This window comes from Melanotaenia boesemani, chromosome 1 (assembly GCF_017639745.1).
Source record: "Melanotaenia boesemani isolate fMelBoe1 chromosome 1, fMelBoe1.pri, whole genome shotgun sequence".
Lineage (NCBI taxonomy): Eukaryota > Metazoa > Chordata > Actinopteri > Atheriniformes > Melanotaeniidae > Melanotaenia > Melanotaenia boesemani.
The window spans coordinates 29,199,116-29,223,736 of record NC_055682.1 but is presented as its reverse complement, the minus strand read 5'-3'; the positions used below and the strand labels follow the sequence as shown (position 1 = coordinate 29,223,736).

Here is a 24,621-nt window from a genome sequence, read left to right as displayed (position 1 = left end):
TCATGGCTCTTTTTTAAGAGGTGCCCCTGTACTAATTAGATGAATTACCATTACACAAGGTTGTCTTTATTTCAAGAGTTTTAAAGGCAGAGTGACAGCCTAACAAGTCTTTTAAACACCTGTGGAAAGATTACTTTGCACCTTTGTTGCAGAAGCTGGGAAACGTTGTAGAAAGTGAGATGTATTGTACAGTATGTCTGAATGCCTTTGCAAATTGTAATGTTGACTCTGGAAACCTCACAGAAGTTTGGCTGCAGCAATACAGGAAACATCACTAGCACTAGGGCCATGTGGGACCTCTCCTTACAAAAAGAAAAAAAGTTTGAGATTTTTTTCACAGTCCATTGTAAGCAATCAGGCAAATAGAAGCTTGCAGTTGTGCAGGGCACAGGCATTTCTTTCCAGAAGGCAGAGAGCAATGCTGAGTAAACTGACAGACGAGCCAGCGGACCGACAAGAAGTCAGGACATATTCTCATAGCACTAGCAGATGGTTACACCACCAGTGGGTCTTCTGAAGCCCTTTTCCAAACTCCTAGGTGTGATTACTCCTGGATGCACATTCAAGCTCCTCTGCTGCTGACAGTGAAGAGTCGCAGATGCAATCAACCGCAGGCTTACTTCGCAACCTTGCATCTGTCTCAACACGTACACTGAAGGATACACATGTTTTATTGACAGAAGTACAGGTGGTTTGAGTTTGAGCTGCAGTGGACTTGGAAGGTCGTTTTTTTTCCCCCCCTTTGGGGTAAGCTGTTGCATCTTTGGAGCCAATATGCTGTCTGTTGTTGTGGCAAGTGTGATATTTATCCTGCTGGGCTCAGGGGAGGCTCAGGTTGCCACACAAACTCAGGAGCAGAGCCAGGGTCAGGGTCAGGGGCAGGACAACTCTGCCACCCCTTGGAGACAGGTAATACAGTGGGAAAATAATGGTCAGGTATTCAGCTTGCTGAATAGTGGAGCTGAATATGTCCCTGCTGGTGCTGGGGCCCAGGACAGAGGTCCCAGGTTAGTTTTAGCAGATGCTCTTTCGCGCACTCCACGTAGACGTCAGGGAGGCAATGTCCGCAGACAGGCTCCATCAAGGGGATACTCAGAAACAGTACGCGGGCAGGCCAGACATCCTTTTGGCTTTGGGCAAGTACCTGAAAACTGGAGACAAACCACAGGCAGTGCAAGTAGTGGTAGCCGGTTCCAAGGATCTTCAACTAGTCGCCTCCGTCCATCTACAGGCTCTTCATCATCATCATCTTCCTCTTCATCGTTTTCTTCGTCTTCATATAACATACCAGTTTATCCACAATATCCACTTCCGCAGCAGCCACCTTTCCAGTCTTTTGACCCTAGTTTTGGAGATGGACCAGTGAGGAGCTTTGAACCACCTTTTCAGCCTGTCGGAGGAGGAGGGTACGGTGGTGGAGGGTATGGGACTGGACAGGGTTATACTGGAGGTGGATATGGAGTTGGTTTGGGCCCAATCGTCCCTGGCTCTCCATCTGACTTTGCTGAAAATGGCTACTATTACTACCAGTCTTACGGCTATGCGCCTAACCCTGTGGTGCCTGCACGTGCTGCCCAGCCACCAGTTTCAGATGGTCTGGACCACAGATACACCCACAGCCTCTACAATGAAGAATCTGCTCCTGCTGTCCCTGTCCCTGATGCTAACCAGGCCCTTCCTGTTCCAGTAGAACCTGGACCCGCAAGTCAACCCCAAGTCAGGAGTCCACAATATGAGCAGTTCCCGCCATTTGGAAGACCCCAGCCTCCATATCTGCAGCCAAATACTCAAGGCAGAATTTCTCCAAACTCTGCGCTTGAGAATCCTGGTACGAATGTTGGCAGTGTGTACCGACGACAACAAAGAGGTATAGTATGGTTTATTTAAAATTTGACACTTTTGTCAGTAAGTCAGAACATGTGGCCAAACCTTGATTATAGAAGAGACTTTGACACAAGAGTGGGGTGGCAGATACTGTATGTTTTATTTTCAAGGAACTCCTTAAGCAGTTAAAAATATTTCATATTTTTTGCTGAAACAGAGTGCATGCTCCCTTTTAAACAAATCCTCAAAGTACTTCTGTCTCTGAGGGGAAGAACAATGAAGAGATTGCCACGTGATCTCTGTTGCTGTTGCACACATGAATATGAAATATGCAACACCATCAAGGGAGTCACAAAAACCACCACACCTTCGCCCCTGTCACATTCTTGTAATATTTTTCTTACAATTTAGTCTGAAATATGAAGTAACCGGAATGAACCAGCTGCTTGCAATTCATCTTTATTTTCTGATTAAAAATCAAGCAGAGAAGGATGCAAGGTTCATCTTTTCCCACTCATACAGTTATTAAAACCATGTGTTGAGCAAACCCTGCCAATGTTCGGAGAGCAGACACAAGAACCACTGTGTTTTTGTGGGGGGAGTGCAGTGCAACGAGAAAGCAAACTGGTTCATGAGGCGTGTGGAGTTTGGTAATGGTGGTGGTGACCTCATAGGGGGCTGGTGTCAAGGGGTGTTGGTGGCTACCTCCTGCAGAAGAGGAGGGGGACGAAGGAGGTAGATACAGTACTTTACCACTCCCTGAGGGGGAGGGAGATCATGGAAAGTCCCAGTAACACATGGGGTCCATTGCTTCAGCTACAGGAAATCAAATAAATATTTAGTCAGAGTACTTTGGGGCAAAAGGAGGAGTGTGAAAGCATACAGTACACTATCTTAAGATGTTTGTTTGACAGCAGTTTCCTCAGATCAATTAGCAGTCAGTCCCCTTTACTTTACTTACTAATACTGTGCCAGGAAAGAGGAGGTGTCCGTTGGGATTAATAAAGATTAGAAATAGGAAAAGATCAGAGGTTTGAAAAGAAAAAAAAAATGTTTAGCTAAATGCAAACAATATGTGTGCCTCAGCTTTGAGTGCCAGCGGCCGTGTCTGTACTGAGCTAAGAGAAGATTGGGACCTCCAACAAGATTCTCATTCTTGAATGCACATTTATCATTTGTTTTTACTCTATAATCTGCCTTAACTGCAGAGCAGTCTCTCTAGTGCATTGTGTGCTTTCCAAATATGATTCATTAGACACTCAAGAGCTGGAAGCCATTTCCACCATAAAGTACAAAGAACCAACATGTGTGCAGAGGCCTTAGTGCTTTCAGTAATCACTACGATATAAATTCCACCATTGCAATGCTTCATGGCACAACATCAGACTTTTACACCACTATAATGATGATCTATGCATCTACAGTTTTGATAAAAATTACATATGAGAATAAATAAATTTGAACTTGATTTTCTGAATGCAACATTGTGTGTTGTCACGACCAGCAAAGTCTGAAACAAACTTTCTAATGAATACACATTTTAAGGGCCATAATGTTTATTAGACTATAAATACATTCAATAATATGTTGCATTTAAATATTATGGTTATAATGGCTTTAATATGAGTTTAAATGGAAATATTCTTTTGTAACTTGCCCTTTAAATGTATGTTAAAGCTTTAAGTTCTGCATTATCAAGGCAAAGCTGCTTCATGTTCCAGGTGAGTCGCATGGCTGCTCAGCACTGTCCCTTCATTCTTAGTCAGATCCATTTCTTGCACATCAATTAATGATCAAATCAAATAAAATTTTAATTTAAAGCACTTTTCATACATAAGTAGCACAAAATGCTTTATATAATAAAATGCACACAAAAACAATGTTTGCAAATAAAATCCACACCTACTCTCTCTCTCTCTCTCTCTCTCTCTCTCTCTCACACACACACACACACACACACAAACACACACACGCATACACACAAAGCACCCCCTCCCATCTCTTAACATAATAAGAATTTAATCTGATTTGACACTATTGACACTACTACATTATTTATGGCTCCTAAAAAGCCAAATGGTGAAGACTAAATGACCAAATCAAAGCCTCTAAACTATTGTCCACAAAACAATAGATGGCTATGTCCACCTCTCATTAAAAGTCAAAAGGGGCCAAAAATACACCAGCCTGTACAATAAGACAGAATGCATACTTACAGTATGTGAGGCCACTGGTTTGAAGTGTTTAATAAGCTTATCTTTTTTTTAACTCTTCAGTCAGGAAGGCTTTTGTGCTTTTTCAAACCATGAAATCTATGACACATATTAAGACTAATATCTTCTCCTACTCATATTTAATTGCTCCCTGTCAAATGTCTTGGTCGAAATGGAGGATACATTAGTCTAACATTGGTATCAGCTTATAGCTTGTTGAGTCCAATGAGCTTAGTAACAAATAGGATGTCATCATCTGCTGGCAGTGGTCGGTATTTTTCTTCTTTGTTCTGTGCCCCAAAACGGAAAACATTTATACAACAGTTTGTAATGATTTTACAAGCTAAAAAGTAATTTGTAACATCATTTTCTACACAAAGAATAATTTCATGTTTAATTTAAAGATAGTGTGACCAGGCTGAAACACTTCAAAATGTTCTAGTATTTTTGCTTATATATATGTCATTGTTTTCTGGCCATAAAAGATAAACAAATGGGAAAAACTATCAAATATGGGCAATTTCTATTTTGTTTAATAATTATTTTAACCATCCAGAATAAAAAACAGCAAATCTCCTTCTATTCCTTTGTGTTGTGATCAAAGGTGAGCTTGATTCAAAAACTGATTCAAGGGGTTGAACCACTGATTCACACAGTTTGTTCTGACTGTATGAGTCAGCATGTTGGCCCAACTGCATCCTTCGCAGCACATTGTCATTTCACTTCAATATTATTAGATTCCTTGACAAAATCATCAATGTACCAGAAAAAAGAGCAATATAATCCGTAGAGCATTGTAGTTATTTGTTATTGCATTAATATTATCATGAATTCTTTACATTTAAATATGTTTTAACACATAACCCACTAACTATCAAAAGTGGTCAAAACGTTAATCTAAAGTTAACTTTTGAAGCAATTATCAGGTGTCTTTAAATTTTCCATCTTTTGAGGAGCTGACAAAATGTCAGTTTTTCTAATTTATGTCCAAATACTAACAGTCTACAGTTTAGAAGTATTTCGAAAGGAATTCTCTGATGTCTCTATGCCAGATGATACAAAAAGCCTGGCAAGATTCACTCTTTTCTCCATGCCCCACTTAGAGTGTAATGTGTGGCTTTGTCACATGCCATCATGAGCCGACCAGCTTTGGCTTCTCAATACACTTTATCCCTCTGATAGAGACCCACTTTCACATTTCAAAAGATTAGAGGACTGAGAACAAAGCCTTCTGAGGGTGAGAAGAAAAAAAAAGGTTTGAAAGTGATGCTGGGAAACCTCCGTGTTTCACACTGGTTTACGGTGTTTATATGGTCTGCTCTAAGAAGCCTCCCCCCTGTCCTGCATGTCTGCCTCAGATAGAGATGTCAGATTGGATGTTTACACAGTGCTTCAAAAGGAATGCCCTTTTTTTAAACTTGCAGCTGGAGAAGGAAAACTCACCTGGGTGTTAAATGCGGGGCAAATATGTCTTGGGAAGTTTCCAATCTGGTTTCCATAAAAAGGATGTAAATAACTGGTTTCATTTTAGCCCAAGGTCAGGTGTCAGGTGATTTCGTTTGCATGGGTGAAGTAACTGAATTAAAGACTGTGCTTCATGTTTGTCATTTTGAATTGTTTGAAACAACTTCAAATCCAACTGTGTCTGGCCTTTGTGAGCTAAAGAGACAGGGGGTGATAAGCCATGTCAGAGACCCTTGCTGGCATGGCCATTTCTGGGAATGTTACAGACAGGCATTCACTCTGACAGGGTGTACTTTTTTTTTTTTCTTCTTTTTTACTTTTACTTGTTTGCAGAAAGCATCTTTTTTTTTTTAAATAAAATACAGGCTGTATCAGAAAACAAGGCCATCTGTGGCGATGTTGCTCAAAAATGGTCAGCCTTAGCGTACCTTGCAGATATGTTCAGTTTATTACAATAAATGTGATGCAACACCATTGTGTTAAGATCTGTGGAAAACAAGGTACATTAAATCAGTTTATTGCTGTGGTGGTTATAGATTTTTTTTTGTTTGTTTTGTTTTTTTGTTTCAGGGATTTTGCAGACATGAAATCTAAATCTAACCTGCTCTTTCACTCCAGCCTCACTTGTCCAAGTCTCACATCAGACAGTAATGATAATAATCTTGAATGCATGGTAATTACTGGCCAGTGTGACCTAGTCTTGAACTACAGCTCCTGTCATCCATCAGCGCCAACATATTTAATAGATCACAAAAGATGATGAAGATTATGTAAAAAAGCACACCAGTAACTGATCTTTTGGATCACTGTGGATATAGCTAAAATCATAATAACAATTCATTTACACAGTAAAAACTGCTACATCTGGCTTTGGGTTATTTTATGTTGTTAGTTTTTGGATCTAAAACAGATCTGTATGGAATGAGGAATGTGGAATATGCATGGCTAAATGATTAGATGAACAGTCTGTCTATCATTTCAGGTTTACCTGACTTGGTTCCTGATCCACACTATGTCCAGGCTTCCACGTACATCCAAAGAGCCCACATGTACTCTCTTCGCTGTGCTGCAGAGGAAAAATGCCTGTCAAGGTAAACCCAAATCTGGATGTCCTTATTTGTTACTTAATTATTATTATTTACTACTTAAGTGATAAGTTTTCTTAATGTGTTAGTTGTTAATATTATAGTTAATTAATTTGTCTATGCTCATATGATGTTTGGGTATGCATGCTTAATAATAAACACTTCCTTGTTTATTTATTTATTTATGAATGACACAAGTTATACATTTTTATTACCCTGGTCTGTAGCAAACTTCTACTCAATGTTTTGAGTGTCCAAGATGATGTGCATTGCATGAGTGGTGTCATGTGCAGAGAACATCTGGTTATAGTCTGACATCATCTTTATACAACTCAGTCTCAAATCTAAAATACTGCTGAAATCAAAGGGTTTGTATTTTGTGCAGATGTTACCCAGAACACCTGGATTTTTGAGGGTGGTTTAGCTCCACCAATGAAACTCTCTCCAACCTCCAAATTCTGACTTTTTTGCTTGTAAAATCTTAAAGGTCCCATATTATACATTTTTCAACAATTTCAGATAGGTGTCAGAGGTCCAACAACAAATCAATACTGTATGCAGTGATTTTAAGTCTATAACCACAAAAACAGAGGTGAATAAAAAATAAAACCACATCCCAGAGCATAAATCAATACCTTAACTGCCATAACAATACTTGATTTTCATCTGTAAGAAAACTGCAAACTTTTGTAGTTTTTATGTCTGCGTTGCTACATCTGACATTTGGGTACTTTTATCAATGAAAAAATATCTGAAAAAGTTTCTGTCTGGTGTTAAAATGTGTCTAAGCATTTGTATGTAACAAGTTGGGAGTCGAATAGAACATAAGTGCGTCCCTCTTGAGTCCTGTACAGGTTGTGCTCTTTCAACCCAGTTACACAGTACAACATGTAATAGCTATATTTCGCCACATCATGAAAGTGTAATAGTGGCACACCCGATGGTAAATGTGGTTAGCATTGTTCAGTTGTATAGGGCAGGATCCAGTGTAGGTCATGGTGAGTGTAATCTATGGGAATTAAAACATGTAAGCATATTAATCTTTGCATTTTACTCCTAACCCTTGTCCTTTGCAATGTGGGCAAAGTAGAAAAATGGAGAATCAAGATTGAGAGAGAGGTAGAAACATGAATGGATTGTTGAAAATCCATTTATGGATCTTATAATCTCATAAAAGAGTTACAGTGTGAGTAATGTAACCATCCTGCACCCTTCTTTACCCTCACAGGCATACAAGTCAACAATGTGTAAATTGTAATCTGTGTTGTAGCCAGACAGATAGAACAACACTTCATCACATTATGATAATATCACCTGATGTGGCACAAAGTGATGACGAGGTAAACAGAGTCACTGTGCATTTTTTGGCCTTCCTTTAAAACTGTCCAGTAGGCTAACATAACTATTACATGTTCAGTGATAAGCTTGGGCTACATTTATGTATCACAGATTAACAACTAAAACATAATTTTTATAAAAGAACTATACATTTTTAGGATTATTTTGTTTTGGGGCAGCACTAATAAGTGATTGAACCATTTACAATCCTTATCCACTGTGTTTACTCTTATACTGCATGTCCATTCTGTTCAATGATATCTAAAAAAAATTATGAGAAAAGTTACAGCAGAACTATAATAAACTAAATCCTGGTCACCTTCATGGATACTGGCCGTCCTTAGTTTCATGCCTCTGTGTTGGTGAATGACATCCCCTGAGTCTTAGGCCTGGGTCTTTTGACTGTGAGGACACCATTGAAATGGTGCGTTGTCCCTGTAGCTGCTCTGTTTGCCCCCTTCCCATCATGAGCACATCTCTCGAAGCCCTTTCATATCCTGCCTGAGTTTGCAGCAATTACCCACAGATGGGCAGTTGTAATTTGTTATACACTCCAGTGTCAACAACACTCAGAAGATGAATGGCTTAGATGTTCAGTGGTTGTGAACTCGAGGTTATGCATCCTTTTTCTTAAAAAAAAAAAAAAAGTATACTTTGTTTTCTCTCCCCCATGTTGAAAAGTGTGTTCAGAGAGATGACTGTAATCTGTAGCATGAATTATTTAGTAGAAATACTCCTGCCTTGCAGCCTTCCAGTTTGGCTTTTTTCCCCTTCTTTGTCTTACTTATGAGAACCAGATATGCAGACATTCTTTTAGCAGCCAGTTGGGCATGTTGCCTCATCTTTTCCTCTCCATGCATGTGTACATCATTCAGCACTGCCTACAGCACTGACACCAGTGACTATGATGTGAGGGTCCTGCTGCGATTCCCACAGAGAGTGAAGAACAAGGGCACAGCAGACTTCATGCCTAACAGGCCGCATCACACCTGGGAATGGCACAGCTGTCATCAGTAAGTCCTTAAAGATGCATATTAGACTCAATCCACGCAGCTATTTATCTGCTATATGTGCTTGTTGGCAAAGACTACTGCTGTTTTTTTTTTTTTTTGTTTTTTTTTTAACTAAACTTTTCCAGGTTTTAAACTTTCTTTTCTTAGGATGGGAGACAACATGAAGATGGACGGGACATAGGCTGGGGTTGTCACATTTTTTACCAAAGGGAAGACAAAATAAGCCTCAATTAGATATCTGTATTATACATGTACGTTAACCACAGAAAAATGTGAAATGTCTGGTCCTGAACGCAATAACTTTAAACCACTGCGGTTTGCTGGAAGTTAGTCTTTACTTTTTTATATATATATTCAAAATTAAAAACTCTCTGACGGCTTCCACTTATCTCGTTGGATGGTAGCAGCCCATTTAGCCCGTCGTTCAGGGTTAGCAAGCAGTCTGTTAAATGAAATCCCATCCTTGGGATGTCAGCTGAAGCATCCAAAGACATGATAAGCTAAATGTAGTAGCTAAGCCGGTTGCAGTAGACCCAGTGTGCAAGTCATGTGGTTGGTGACAAAAGCTGAGAATAGTCTATATGTTCTGAAATGACCAAGAGATGAGAATGAGGCCAAACCTGATGGTTCTATTGAAGACTTGACCTTCAATTTTCTCAAATTTTGCAGTATAGAAAAAAATAAATATCAGTAACTTTGAGGGTTTGGTCAGTTTAGTAAACATTTTTGTTCTTTTTAAAAGGAAATATTGTAGTTGCATCACATGCTCAGGTGAAATAATGTAGGATGATTATTGTGGTATATTCATTGCTTTCAATTGTTTCAATGTGGCTTTGCTTTAATCTCACCTCCAACAAGCCAGCCCTTTGCCTCTAAAACCAGGGTCTCCTTCTCTGTTCTCATCTTGGAGGAATGTCTGCTGGCCGTTAGGAGATTGGCAGTGTTGTTGCTGCCTGACATCAGTCTACATTTACACAGCGGTTCCCAGGAGGCAGAACGCCAAGGCAATCATTCCATCTGCTGTGTGATCAGAATGACAAATCAATCCATTTTCCCTGTCAGTCTGTGGTACCAGATCACACAGCTGCTAAAGTATAGTGGCATGGATGTGGGTTACTGGGACAGCATGTTTGGTTATAAAGAAATGTCTTCAGAGGGAGAAAAACTCTGGCCCAGATTCTCACAATAAACTTTTCTGCCCTACATTTTCGTCAAATAAGCTGTGGAGTTGACAGTGTAGCTTTTCATTACATTCAGTTCTATCTTTTGCACATGAGTATCAAAACAAGGGAAAGGAGCAGCTTCCCCTGAGTGTCGCAGGCTGTGAAAAGTTGGGATTATGTACGTTTTTTCACCAAAATGAGGACAGTAAATTCCACATGGAGTTAATCCTTCATGTGAGTCAGTGTGGGAAGAATGGGAATCATTGAATGTGTTGTTTTCAATGCGCTGTGACAGAGTTCTTCAACTTGTGCTGCATTTGTCTCACTCAGTTATAAATCTATTAGGTCTCATCACCTATGTGGCCCGATGTCTGTGGTAGTGTTTGTATAACTATCTTAGCTGCACGTTTTTGGAAGCTGATGTCAAACCACTATAAAACAGCTCCTAAAGAACTTACTGTGGATGCTTGTGTTTTATGTGATCAAAGGGATCTTCAAAGTCTTGTAAGTCCCATTGAAGTGGAAAATGACTCATAACTATGAAGACGAATTTTAGTGTTTTGCACATTAGAGTTACAAGCTGCTCTTGTTAAGACCCCATGTTTCCTTCCAGCGTTGCATTTTCTATAGTTGACATAGTCAGTGTAGAGATCCAGGATTCCAAGCAAGCAGGGGACTCTTCCAGGCATCTTGACATCCAACACCTCCCATTTCCTTTTTCTTTCTTTTTCACAGAAACAAACGCAGATTTGCTCAAGACCACCATTATGGAATTATGGAAATTGATTCCAGTTTTAGGAGGGTACATATATATATGTGTGTGTGTGTGTGTGTGTGTGTGTGTGTGTGATGTGGCCTCCATGAAGAAAAAAATAAATATTTTCATGTTATCCTGAACAAGAAATTGGTTGCATGTTTGCTGAGAATTACAATGAAAATTTCGTTCAGCTCAGATAACATCAGACAGGTTTCTACCTGAGAGAACTTCCTCAGTGGCTGCCCCTCTCTTATGGAACAAATGAGTCCTTGAATGGTCACTTGCTCCATCAGTGGAAATTACCCACTTTCCCGTCGAAGTCATCCCTCAATCTTTAATGACTGTTCCAGTAAAAGCTGTTGCTATGTTGAAACAAGGGCCATGAAGTAAGGCAAAGGGGCAATATTTTCACAGCCTGAGTTTGTCTGACAGTAAGAAATCCGCCTCTTACCTCAGCCATTACAACCAAAGTCAACACCACATCAGTACACAGTCAAGGAGATTTAAAAAAAAACTACCATTACAACTCTTTTTTTGAAATCGTCCATTTTATTATGCTGTCATGGTGTAGCCTTCTAATGAGTATTTAAGCCAGAATGGTGAGTGTCTAAACGCCAATAGAGCAGGTGTCATGGCAAGGACTTTGAAGGGGTGTTCCTATTGATGTAACTAATTATTTTTGAAGGACCTATATTTTGAGCCATTCTGAACTTTTTATAGTGAACTTCTTTTTTTTAATAATTATTATTTGCATACTTTGGAATTCTCCAACAAGTAGCATCACCTGTCATCAAGTACACATTGTGTTACGCATAATTCTTTAAGCTCCACTTTAAGGTAAAAGCATATTTGCTTGTCTTCTTTTTCTTATCACTCGGCCTGGTGGAACAGAATTCAGAGAGATACTCATGAGTCCAGGACACTTTGAATATTGGAACACAAAACTAGCAACAAAAGTGAAACTGGATCGTGACTATATATGTTTATGTTTATGTCCTGTTTGTTTGTCTTAACAACTCTGCTGCTGTCTCTGCTGTGCATGAATACATCAAAATCTTTGCCAAAAATAGACCTTTATTTGTCGCCATAGAATTATGTTGTCATCTTTCCCTGTGCAAATAAGCTCTTGCCAGCATGCACGTAATTATGAGCACAGCAGGCTTCTAAAAGTGAAAAGCATCCTGGGGTCATTTTTATACTTGGGAAAGGACCAATGCATACAGTAGTTAACAATGCAAATGATTTCAAGTGGACCGACTCATTGACTCAGTCTCTCACCAAGTGTTCCTTGGTGGTAGATATTCTAGTTCAGTAGAGTTGATCAGTGGCTTTGTGTATCCAGGTATTTCTTAAGCTGCTACAGCTGTGCAAACACAGAAACACAAACACACTAAAACAAGCGTGCAGTCATCCTGTACTAAACTCACACATTTACAGATGCACATACAGATGTGTGCATGCTTGCTGGGGAGTAACCACTTATTCACAAATACACAAACATACACACAGCTCTGATCTTGCTGATCGGTACAAGCTAATTAACGGCGTTCATATATCATTAGGGTTTTTATTCCTTGCCTCAGCAATACTTTACTGTTCTCATTAATTTGTATCTATTATCCACTGATGGTTCATGATGTGTTCAGTCAAGGTGGCACATCACTTATAAAAATGTTAATAGCTGAGGCCAACATGTTAAACATGCACAACATAAATTCACTGTTTCTCTTTAAATTTACGTTTGAAATTGCATCACATTTTTAGTTAAATTTAAAATAATGTGCTGTGTCATTACAATTAGCAGCTCTAGTAGCTTGAATAAAATTTCTTCTATGACACAAAGTTTTACCTTAGCTTAAACCCTTGGTTGTTCACCGAGGTACTGTTTTACTGTCACTACATCCAGTGTTTGTGCTTGCTCTGACAGGCATTATCACAGCATGGATGAGTTCAGTCATTATGATTTACTGGAGGTAAGCACTGGCCGTAAAGTGGCGGAAGGACACAAGGCCAGCTTCTGTCTGGAGGACACCACCTGTGACTTTGGCCACTTAAAGCGTTATGCCTGCACTTCTCACACTCAGGTAATACAGCAAACAAAACATGAATTAACTACCATGAGTTTGATGGCCCTTACACCAACATCCATCCACTGAAATTGTGATTTAATAGACTAGCACAACTGCAAACATTCTGTTTCTGTTCATTCACTGCTCATGTTTATTAAATTGTTTCATTCACTCTTTGACCATTACAGCTGACTCAGATCAGTATGTCTTACCCCTCTATTCCTTCAGGGTCTGAGCCCTGGCTGCTACGATACATACAATGCTGATATTGATTGCCAGTGGATCGATATCACTGACATCAAACCTGGAAACTACATACTAAAGGTGAGAGTCAAGGGAGATTCTGATGTGTGTGAAAATAGAAAGTTTCTGGACAAAACAAGGTCATATTTCACGGGAATGAGAGAGGGTCAAGGCCACCATAACAAATTGATCTGTGTCATAAAGTTTTCAGGCTTCTTGTTAACTGGAGTTTTTCAGGCTGCAGCTCAGTGCCATGGCTTTCTTATCCATCATGTTGTCTATTTTCATGCATTTTTTATGTTGTTGACGATTACACAGAAAGGTCTATACATGTTCAAGAGTTTATTTTCTTTTAAGGCAGGGTCTGCTCCATTGAATCTTGTCCATGTTTGCCCATTATTCATGTTTGTAACCTATCCCCATTTCTTTTATTCTACAGCTCCAGGTTAATCCCAAGTTCTTGGTGTTGGAGTCAGACTTTACCAACAATGTGGTCAGGTGTAACATTCACTACACAGGACGGTTTGTTACAACAAACAACTGCAAGTTAGCACAGTAAGTAAGACGTGATGATGGTTCTGAATGGACTTTGATTCATATTTTGGGACATTGTTCATTGTATTTGTGAGGGTGTTATAATCTGCTCCTCGTTTGTCAATTTTAAACCTGCTTTTCAGAATAGAAAGTGAGAGAGTTGTATCATTTTCCTACTATTAGTCACGACAGGGTGGTGGCTAAATGCAGTCATCTAAAGAGCCCCACGGTGCTTTGAGGCACTTACAGGACTTAATGGGTTCCTAGTTGAAATGTTTGATGATTTAATGAATTATGTTCTCATTCTCTCATTAAGATTAACAGCCTCTAAAACCTTGATATTTTCCCTCAAAGGGAGATGTAAGGGCCCTGAACTTCCTAATAGCACTATTAGGAAGTGTATCATTGCTCTCTGAATTACTATCACATCCTTGAAAAGAGTTTTTATAAAGAGGTTCAAGTGCACGAGCCAGTGTCTCTCACCAGTGCTATAAAAAAAAAAAACGTTTGTCAAAGCAGATATTTGATAATAGTTTTTAAAAAATAGTCTGTAAATGAAAAGCATGCTGTAGTCCTGCCACCATAACTAATCCATGTTTGAAGAATTTCTTTGTCTTTTTTCTGTATTGATGCAGTTGTATGTTATATCTGAACATTCTCTGCCTAGTGTGGCATAAAAGATGCATCTATTTCACATTAATACAGTAGCAGAGAAGATAACAGTACTAATAACTGTAGTAAAATAGTCTCCAACATGTACAAGTCCAGTGATTTGCAGCATCAACGCAGGATACCAGGTTGTTACAGAACTAATTATAACTAAAGCAGGCATCCCAAATATAAGTACTGTTTACAACTCTATATTTTCAAGGAATAAAAACAAAGGTTTTCATTTGAACTAAAAGATCACAAAATCAGATGGCATCATCACTGTTTACCTTCAGCTCAGCTGTAAGCATTACTTTGATCAAGACAGATCGATTAGAGTTACAAGTTACAAGATTTAGTCCCAAATTCCTCTTGCAACAAGTCCTCAAGCTGAAGCAATCTTATACTGAAGGTCACTTGGTAAGACCCATAAAACTTTTCTGTAATGTATCCCTCCAAGAGGAGTGAAGTACAGCTCATATGAGTGCTTCCAGATCAGAGCAATTCTGTTTCACTAAAAAAGCCACATAATATTCATTAGGAGATAGGAGGGGTTGGTAATGTGCATCACCTTCAAGCATTCATCCAATAATGATATTTGTTCAAGACCAACATTTGACAACAGTTTTTTTCCCTCTCAGTTACATTTTATTAACAATGCTTTAATAACAGTGTTCTTAATAACACTTTATTTAAATACTTTCAAAAATAACATTACTTGGTTAGTGCTACAATAAATTCTTTTTACAACGTAGCTGTCACCCTCATAGACGGTGTTTTGCCAACTGCTTAAGTTACATGAAACAAATGTAAAACAGAAAAAAAAATGTAGAAACATACTATGATGACAACTAGTCACCCTCTAGTTGGGTTTAGCCAATAACTAGATTTGGTTAGTTAGAGACTGTCAAAGATGTGGCTAAAATACATCTTACAAATACATACATCATACAATCTTTTTACAATGCAACCGTTACATTCATGGGTGTTAATTTTACCATTCATATACAGTTGACCACTGAAACAGACATTGTCCTTTAGTTTAATTGTATAAGTTTTGGCTGAGAGAACTAATTATCTGTAAATTATCCTGTAAAGTATCCTGGTAACTTAGTTGAGTTAGTGTTCTCACTATGTTGCGTTGCAGAAATCTCATTCACACCTCAATCAGAAAAACTCAATTCTTTCTTTGCATATTAAAAAAATATATGAAAAAATATTTAAAAAAAAGGCATTTACACAACAGCAGAATGACCCCCACTAAAGAAAGATCCACTCTACATGCAGTATTTGGTTAGTGTCGTAATAACTGCAGCATCATGGTGGTGTACCGCAGTGAAAAGCCAAGGAGGACTTGTGTGTCTGTAGATCTTGTTCCACCTTATTTTATTGCAGTTTAACACTAATTAAAACAAAGCTGCCAAATCCATTCTATGTGTATATATTACAAAGAAGACCAAGACATATTTCTTAAATGTCTGTGAATGTGGACATATCATTGATGTTCAAATTTTCAAATGGTCCCATAATAACTTTAAAGAGCTCGTTGGTGCTTTGTGTTTCCTTGGTGTTACATAGTTTTGTAATGCACGCAATAAAAGATCAAAAGTCCACACCTAATGGAATTATTCTCTTCCACAAGTGCTGCAAGAAACACCCTATTTTTCTTCTGTTAATTGTTATCTATAGTACATCACTATGAAAAAACAACTCAAAAGAAGAAGCTCTTTTCATAAGTGTGAACAAATTCCAACACAAAGAAACACAAAGATGAAATATATTGTCATTATTTCACACCACTACAAATCAAAACTTTTATTGTGATCCTACCATTTTACTGCAGACTGGTTCCCAAACTGGGAAAGTAGAAGCATCACAGCAAACTCGGCTCTGCAAGAGGGGCTGCCTTAAAAAGATAGGAGCTAAAATATTGTCACATACAAAAGTTCAAAAGTAGAGAGTATTTTTTTAACCTATAAAGCATGTAAACTTGTAATAGACCACCAAATATAAGCCTATTAATAATAATAAGGCCTCTTTAAAGCAGAATCAGACTTTTATTCACCAAACTGCTTTTAAATCCTTCACTAAGCCTGAAGTGCTGCACAATCTTTAATGTGCTGTTTGCTGTCTCTTTAACAGGTCTTGATCCTGCTATGGAATCCTGCCACATCAGAGTGACCATGATCGCTATTCCATTGAAATGTGAATGGAATCCATTTTTTGTTGTTTCATTTTTAGCGTGGTTTGTCTCTTTTGTGCTGTTTTGGGATCCTGAGCTCACGACAGACAAATTTTCGACTGGCGCTAAGAATGTGGTGGTTTAAAGCTAACATGCACACACTTAAACGGCTGCATAATGTATATTGTACGTCTGTGTCCCTATAATGAACCAACAACCCTGTATTTTATGTTTAATTATGCTCCTATATTTCCCATATTGCAGCTCTACTAGTCTAGTTTGGTAACATGCAAATACGCATCACTGAGTTTTTAAAAAGGTGTTTGCTATATATCCAAACAGATTAGTTTAACTGCAATGTAACAAGTAACGTTTTGGGAGAAAGTTCTGCATTCACCCGTGCAGTATGGGAAAACAGATATGCCCAGTGATTCAGAATAACTACAAAGTGTCAGTTTGTTTTGTGTGTTTTTTGTCTTTCTCCCTTCACTGCCTCAGCGGGTTAGGCTGGGATATTGTGATTCTCTGGGTACATCCTGTTTTGTGTTGTGTTAACAACAAAGAAAAGACAGAAGGTCATATTTCCATTAGTCAGTATTAAATTTGTAAGTCAGCAGAAAAGACAGACAATCAGTACTGGATGTTGTAAATTCTACATCTTTGCATACTCTGGTTGTGTCCTCATTATTTCCTTCTTATTTCAGTACAACAGGAACGGGAAGCTCAACTGGCAGAAAAAAAGGTGCTTTCAAGAAAACAAGACCAATAGTGTGAATGCTGTATAATCACAGCATTTTATAGTCACTCTTCTTCAATTACCAACACTGGTCAGATGGCACATAAGTCATCTATACCTTTTGAAGAATGTTTATACAAATATTCCACTGATGCATGACTTTAGTGATTGAGATTATTTTGATGTAACTGACTGTACTCCTTTTTTTCCATTTTCACTTGTTACTGTATTTGTAAAAATCATTAATTTCATGTTTTGGTTTTTTTTTTTTTTGGTTTATTTTTTGTTAGTTAGTTTTTTCTTGATAATCAGAATTATTCAAATAGTATAGTGTGTGTAGTTGGTAGTGGGGGGGAGGGTGGGGGGGACAGCACTGCAGAGACTTTGTGTTAAAATGCAGATGGGCAGAAAGCAGTCTTTACTACCTCTCCTGTTAGGTAAAGCATTTGCTGCAGTGTTTACTGTGGCCAGCGACAAGTTGATGTCTCTAGAAGCAAAAAATATATATACATCACATGTTAGATTCCAGCTTGGTTTATTTGGTAATAGCTGCTGTGTGCTAATACTACATGTTCTGAAAGAAAATGAGTAGCACTACTTGAACATACTTTTGTAGAAATACTGTACAACAAAGGAGCAGGTGGTACATCAGTTTACAATGATCTGATTTTATGCCATACTCAGAAGTGTGCCACACTGTGGCTAATCCATTATCCTTTGCAGAATTTAAATCTGATCTGCCCTGAAAAATTTGAAAGGGGGGGGTATTGTCATGTTGTACAGATGCTTGATTGTAGGATGCTAACCTCAGTGATAAAAACATTGTATTTCAATATTTCCCACTTCAGACCATGTTTTTCAAGTGAAGCACTTTCATTGTAAAGCAACAACAGGAAATCAGCTGCTAATTAAAATAGCAGTTACTCTGTTTAGAGAAAGTACAACCACATGTCAGGATTTTAGTAGTGAGATATAAATACAGACAAGAACGCTGGATTACATATATGCATTTTTCATACACTGTAAAAAAAAATAATACACATAAATTGTTGATACCCTTTTTATTTGTGGATTCTTGCCTTCCTCCCTGAAAACAGGTCGTTACTAGGACATGGGATCTGACTGAGAACCACCCAAACTACACATGATCATAATCTATAGAATAAACTTCAACTGCGTTGACGAAATCTTATAAATTGCAATTAAGATCATAATTGTAAGGATACGTTCACTGAGATAATAAAGAAATCATAATATTATTAGTAATGAGAATTTAGGTGATTTTATTTAACAGTTCTATACACTTTTGACTTATGTTTGCAAACAAAGTAGCTGCCCCTGATGGTCATTTGTGAGAATGAAGGTTCATGCCAGTTAATCCACTGGCTTCATTTTTCAGAACTAAAAGGTACTTTAATTTTTTTATGTTTTACATACATTTGTGAAAGTTGATCTTAGTTGCATGTAATGGCAATTTGAAGCACACAAATTGTTTAAAAGATTAATCCATTAAACATTCCAACTAATTTTGAGCTCAAGTTGGGTTTCAAGCCATGCAAATCTTATAGATTAGCAATTTCAGACAGACATGATTACTGATGTTATAGCTTTTTTCTTGTCTGTATAGCCATCCATCCATCCATTCGTCCATCATCTGACTATCGATCCAGCCATCCATTCATTTACTTCCACTTATCCAAGGTCAGCTCACAGGCAACAAGTTCAGCAAGCAAATTCTCTCCCCAGCAACTTTTTTCAGATCTTCCTGTGCATTCTTAGACAAAAAAAGAATATATAGTTTTTCCAGCATGTTCTGAGTCTGCTCCAGAGTCTTTACCCAATTGGTCGTAGCCAAAAACCTTCCAAAGTGAAGCAACCACAAGACATCCTAATCAGATGCCAGAAATACCTAATCTGACCACGTCCTTTTTGTACACAGGTGCAGCGACTCTGGTCCAAGCTCCCTCTGGGTGTTAAGCTCCTCTTCTTACACCTTAGGCTGAGTCCAGCCATCCTTGTATCTGGTGTCTCATTCTCTCAGTCACTGCCCAAATCTTGTGCCAATAGGTGAGGGTTGGACTGAAGATGAAAGCATAAATTAAGAGTTTTGTCTTTCAGCTCAGTTCAACTGACTGGTACAAGGCCTTCTTTACTGCTGACACAGCCCATCCAGCGATTCAATTTTCATTCCAGCCTTCCAACACTTGTGAACGGAATCCCAACATACTTTAACTCTATGATTTAAGACAAAGACCAATTCCTGACCTGAAGGGAACATTCCACCTTTTCTGGTTGAGAACTGTGGTATTGGATTTGGAGGAGTTGATTTTTATTCCTGCCACTTAACACGCAACTGTGAACTACTTACAGAGCACTTTGATTCAGTAAATCAACAAAAGTATGTCATAATTTCCGTTTGTGCTTAGTAAGTGTCTTAAGCAGATGACTTTAGTATTCATTTTATTTCCTATAATACACTACTTTCATCTTGTACTAAAACCTCTTCAGTTTCATTTTTGGTAGCTTGTAATCATACAGTAGGCTCTCATTGACATCTCATAACACGCAGGCCTTTGGTAGGAAGCCTTTGCAACATTCTTTAATGCACTGATACTAACTTCAGCATAACGTTTAGCTCAAAGAAACTTTAGTACAGTTCAGTTTGGATCCATGCATGAGTTTTAATGCTAATAGGACCAAAGAAGCTTACACAAACAACAGACTACAAACTTATAAATGAGTCTGTTAGACATCAAGGAAAAAAGAAATTTATCGTGTGGGGAGAACCAGTGTGAGGATTGTAAGGCCCAATGTTGGCCAGCAATTTAGCTAAAATTAGACTAACTGCTAACAGTGTCTCACTGTAGTTTGCCACTGTATAACAGAGTATAACAAAACAAGGTAGAGTGTGTACGAGTAAAATTTCTGAAAATATACAAAACAAAAACTAATGTAAAAAGATCAGCTAGCTGCAGTTAGACATCCAGCTTGACTCTGATGGTAATGTGGTATGCAGCTGTGCACCACATCATAGTGGGGTCGCCACAGTGTGACGTCACTTCCGGGAGACGTCTCTGTTATGTAGAGAATACCGCAGTTTTTGGCAAAAAAAAAAAAGCTAGTTGAGCATACAGTTATGGTCATGTATTTTCTGGACACACAGGTAACATTAAGTCTTCTTTACTAACTGATAACTGATACTTCATTTTCTCTTGAATGAAACTCCTTCTCCCACTGACGCATCTGATAAAGTATGAATTTGCATTGTTATGTAGTGTGTGATATGATTAATACTGCTGAGACATTGAGCAATAGGCTATAGCTCAGTGTCCTGGCAGGTTGCCATAGATGAGACCAATGAAGCGGCTGCACAGAAAGAACAGCTAACAACTATCAGTCTCTTACAGTTTCAGGTTTCTGTCCCATTTGGAGCTTCAAATGGGATGTAGAATTTCAAATTTTTGAGAGAATTATCCTTTTCCCTATGATTGCCACACGTGACTGATGTTTTAATGCAGTATGTTTGTGAAGTCCTTTACCACCAAACACTTCACAGATATTAAAATAACAGGCAGGACCAGCTAACTTTATCTAAGAAAAGCTAACTAGAAAAGCTTAGTACCACTTCCTCTACCACAGATCACTAAAGCAGATACATGCCCCAATGCCATGTAATCCAACACACCTTGCAAGGTGGTGTTTAACCATGTTTTCCTAAACCTAACAACTTTGGTCTGTTGTCCTAAATTTAACCAAACAGCAATAAAACCAAGGTAAAAACAAAAAAAAAAAAAGAAATCTAATAAAAAAGTCAAACAGAAATCCTGGTATTGCTACAAAGTCACAATGTAGACCTTTGTTGATCTATATATGTTCTCATATGTTAAGTTACTGCTGTGTTAAAATACCCTTTTATCTGACAAAATTATCTTAAATTGGTACTTGGTAACGTTCTGTTAGATATACAGGAGTTCTAAGTGGAATATACTGTAGTACATGAGTTGTTTATTATGTGTTAGATCACACAGTGGACTGAGAATAGGCAAACACATGATTGTAATATTGCCTGGAAAAACAGCACACTCGGTGGCATCTCTGAGGCATCTGACAAATTTTGATGCAAAGTTGCATCTAATATCTAATATAATCTGTACATTTGCATGTCTGCATTGTGAATGCATGACTGCAATGCAATACTCTCACGGTACAGTTTTACTTTGTTGTATTTTAATTCACAGCTGCAGGTTTCCAAAGAATATTTGGTGTATGAGTTGATCCAAGGGAAATGCTGTTTGACAGCTATGACATGTTACTGAAATAATCCCTTTCGAGAAAGATTAGGTGTGATATGTTCAAAGCACTAAGGCTTTTTTTCTTGCCTGTTACATTGTTATGCAAGATGATCCTCATGGATGTGAATCAGAGCTTTATAAAGAGAAAGAATAACTCACTTTGCATATACTATAAGATGCCTAGAAACAGCAAACATACACCAAACTGCAAAATTCTAAGAAAACTGGTTTCATGTGCTAAAACCTGCATATATCTTAAATCATGCACAAAAACATGAAACAGAAGCACACTACCACCATATATGTCTTAGCAGGCGCTCTCATATAATTCAGCTGCTCATTGAAACAGCTAAATAAGTTATGTTTAGTTATTTATCCCTTCTCATTTAATTCTCACTCATGACGAGATAGGAAAAGATGTTGACAAGTAGATAAGAGTACAATGATGCAAGCTCAAGTTTTAAGCCTACATCACTGAGAAATTGCTTAATATGCTCAGAAAATTGGTATATGTGCATGTAATTCTGTGACATCTGCTAAAGAAGATTTTGTGATAGTTTCGGAAGCCATACAATAGTAAGTAGACTTGGGGAGAGATTGTTTTGACGACAATCTAAGACTCACAAAATGAAAAAGACTGGATTAGTTAATGCTTAGGGGTAATAAAAAAGAACAAATGGCTCATAATCAGCTGCATAAAAGGAATGTCTGGCAGGGATTCTGTATTTGTATTTGAGTGCATATGAGTGACTCAGTGTTGCAAGTTTCACTTGTGAAATATGGCATTCGGACAACACAGACATTCCTCGTTTTGGAATTTCCTGTCCCCCCTCGAGGAATTACAACCCAAAGATTTTCACTCTCTCGCTAAACACTTCTCGCTCTCATATTTGGTCATGCCTAACAAAATCTTGACCACCATGACTTGACTTCCTCTTGCATGCTGTTTATTTAGGCTGCTCATCAAAAATCACGTGTTATACATGTGTTTGAGAGAGAAATTTGAATACCTTGGAATGAGCGGGTGTTCCATGTATTCTAGATAGACTTTGCTGTCCCTGCTGAAAAGACTCACTGTTGTATGTCTGTTTTTAGAAGCATGTCTCTTCTGTTTGTTTCTATATACAGTATTTTCATGCAGCTGCTTTCTAAATAGTGTTTCTGAAGTCTTGTATTCTTCAGTGGGCCATAGGCAGTAATGCTCAGAGTCCACCAGGAGCCTCTTTTACAGGCCAGCTCTATGTCCTTGTTATTGGTAATGACGAGGAAATACTGCTGCACATTCCCAACAGCTGCATCTGTAATGACTGTCAATGCTGTTGAACTACATTCCCATAAATGATAAAGGGACAAACAAATAAGCAGTTGTTATTATTTGAAATGTGTTAAGATGACGTTTCCCAAGTGAATCCAAACAGTGTGAGATTTTGTATGACGCACATAAATAACCCCTATGGGTACACAGAACAAAACCCAGCAAACGCATACTGAATTACTGAGATATGAAATACTCACAGCACATATGAAGTCAGCATGGGTATGGTTGTATGAAATTGGAGCAAGCAAAGAGTGGAGGTACATGTTGTCACAGGCAGCATGCATCAGAAGAAATAGTTTGTCTGATTCTGCAGTAATTGTAGAAGCCAGATTGTGCTGATTACATGCCAGGATGTGCAGTGTCATTGTGCCTCCTGATCCACAACAAGCCTCAAACAAGTGAAAAACTCCGATGTGGCACCGTGAATGTTCTTTAGAGTCAAATGATTCCAAAGCTACATTGTCATACTATAAGTGATTAACAGGCTCTATGTAATCTCCCTTGGGAGTTGCACATTCCTTTTCATTCAGAACATGAACTCTAAAAACATGTTTGCACCTGATTAAAAGAATATGTGCCAAGATGGCTTTTAAAGCCTGGTACACACATAGCGATTTTTTTTTTATCTTATGAGATTTTTTATCGATTCGAGACCTCACACATGAAGATAAAAAAATCAGGCATTAAACAGTTTTAATCATAATGTGTGTATAGAGCCGATGCTGTCCCGCAACTCATCTACAATCTAGTCCTCCGAGCCGGACAAACGTCAAAACGTAGAAGAAGAATCATAGCAACAACCGGCAAAAAACGAAGAAGAAGACACATAGTAACAACCGGAAAACACAACACACAGCATGGAAGGGGATACATAGGACGAGGAAATGATGGTGATCTTGGGACTATTGTTAACAGCAAAAGCCAGAATTGAAAAAAATAACAGACAAGAGATGGCATGAACACGGACTTTATTTACTTCCTTGTTCCCCAGCCAGCTCGCTCTCTGATTGGCTACATTCCGTACCACGTCACCATCCACACAGTCAGAATGCACGAGTCGTCAATGCTCCTCAGAAATCGGCTCTGAAATATTGAAAATGTTCAATATTCCCAGTTGTTGGCTACGACTTGTTTCAGTGCAGATTACTGGAACAAATCAGCTCGTAACACACCTCAGATCACATGATAATTGGACAGGGTTTGAATTGGACAGTGATTTTGCACACTTATCAAGTTGCATTTGAGAACATGCTCAGAGCCATTCTTTTACATACACACGTGGAAAAAAAATGTTGGTACCCTTCAGTTAATGAAAGAAAAACTCACAATGGTCACAGAAATAACTTGAATCTGGACAAAAATGATGTTACCCTTAACTTAATATTTTGTTGCACAACCTATTGAGGTAATCACTGCAATCAAACGATTCCTGCAACTGTCAATGAGACTTCTGCATCTCTCAGCAGGTATTTTGGCCCACTCCTCATAAGCAAACTGTTCGAGTTGTCTCAGGTTGAAAGGTGCCTTTTCCAGACGGCATGTTTCAGCTCCTTCCAAAGATGCTCAATAGGATTTAGGTCAGGGCTCATAGAAGGCCACTTTAAAATAGTCCAATGTTTTCCTCTTAGCCATTCTTGGGTGTTTTTAGCTGTGTGTTTTGTGGGTCATTGTCCTGTTGCAAGACCCATGACCTGCGACTGAGACCAAGCTTTCTGACACTGGCCACCACATTTCTCTCTAGA

General features: G+C 38.4%; 1 protein-coding gene across 3 annotated transcripts; it reads left to right on the top strand.

Moving 5' to 3' along the window:
* The first annotated feature begins 357 nt into the window (after positions 1 to 357).
* Positions 358 to 18,104, top strand: loxl1 (lysyl oxidase-like 1). 3 transcript variants are annotated; one of them, XR_006011273.1, is made up of 8 exons: positions 358 to 1,867; positions 6,484 to 6,592; positions 8,800 to 8,937; positions 12,785 to 12,941; positions 13,155 to 13,250; positions 13,609 to 13,724; positions 16,494 to 16,556; positions 17,238 to 18,104. XR_006011273.1 is itself a non-coding variant. In XM_041992288.1 (8 exons), the coding sequence occupies exons 1-8, from the start codon at positions 775 to 777 to the stop codon at positions 16,498 to 16,500; spliced, it is 1,620 nt and encodes a 539-aa protein (XP_041848222.1). In that variant the 5' UTR covers positions 358 to 774; the 3' UTR covers positions 16,501 to 18,104. The 3 variants fall into 3 exon arrangements, 2 of the variants coding, with proteins under 2 accessions (XP_041848222.1, XP_041848212.1); XM_041992288.1 differs by having other exon boundaries at positions 358 to 1,594; positions 1,691 to 1,867; positions 16,494 to 18,104; XM_041992278.1 differs by having other exon boundaries at positions 16,494 to 18,104.
* The last annotated feature ends 6,517 nt before the right edge of the window (positions 18,105 to 24,621 follow it).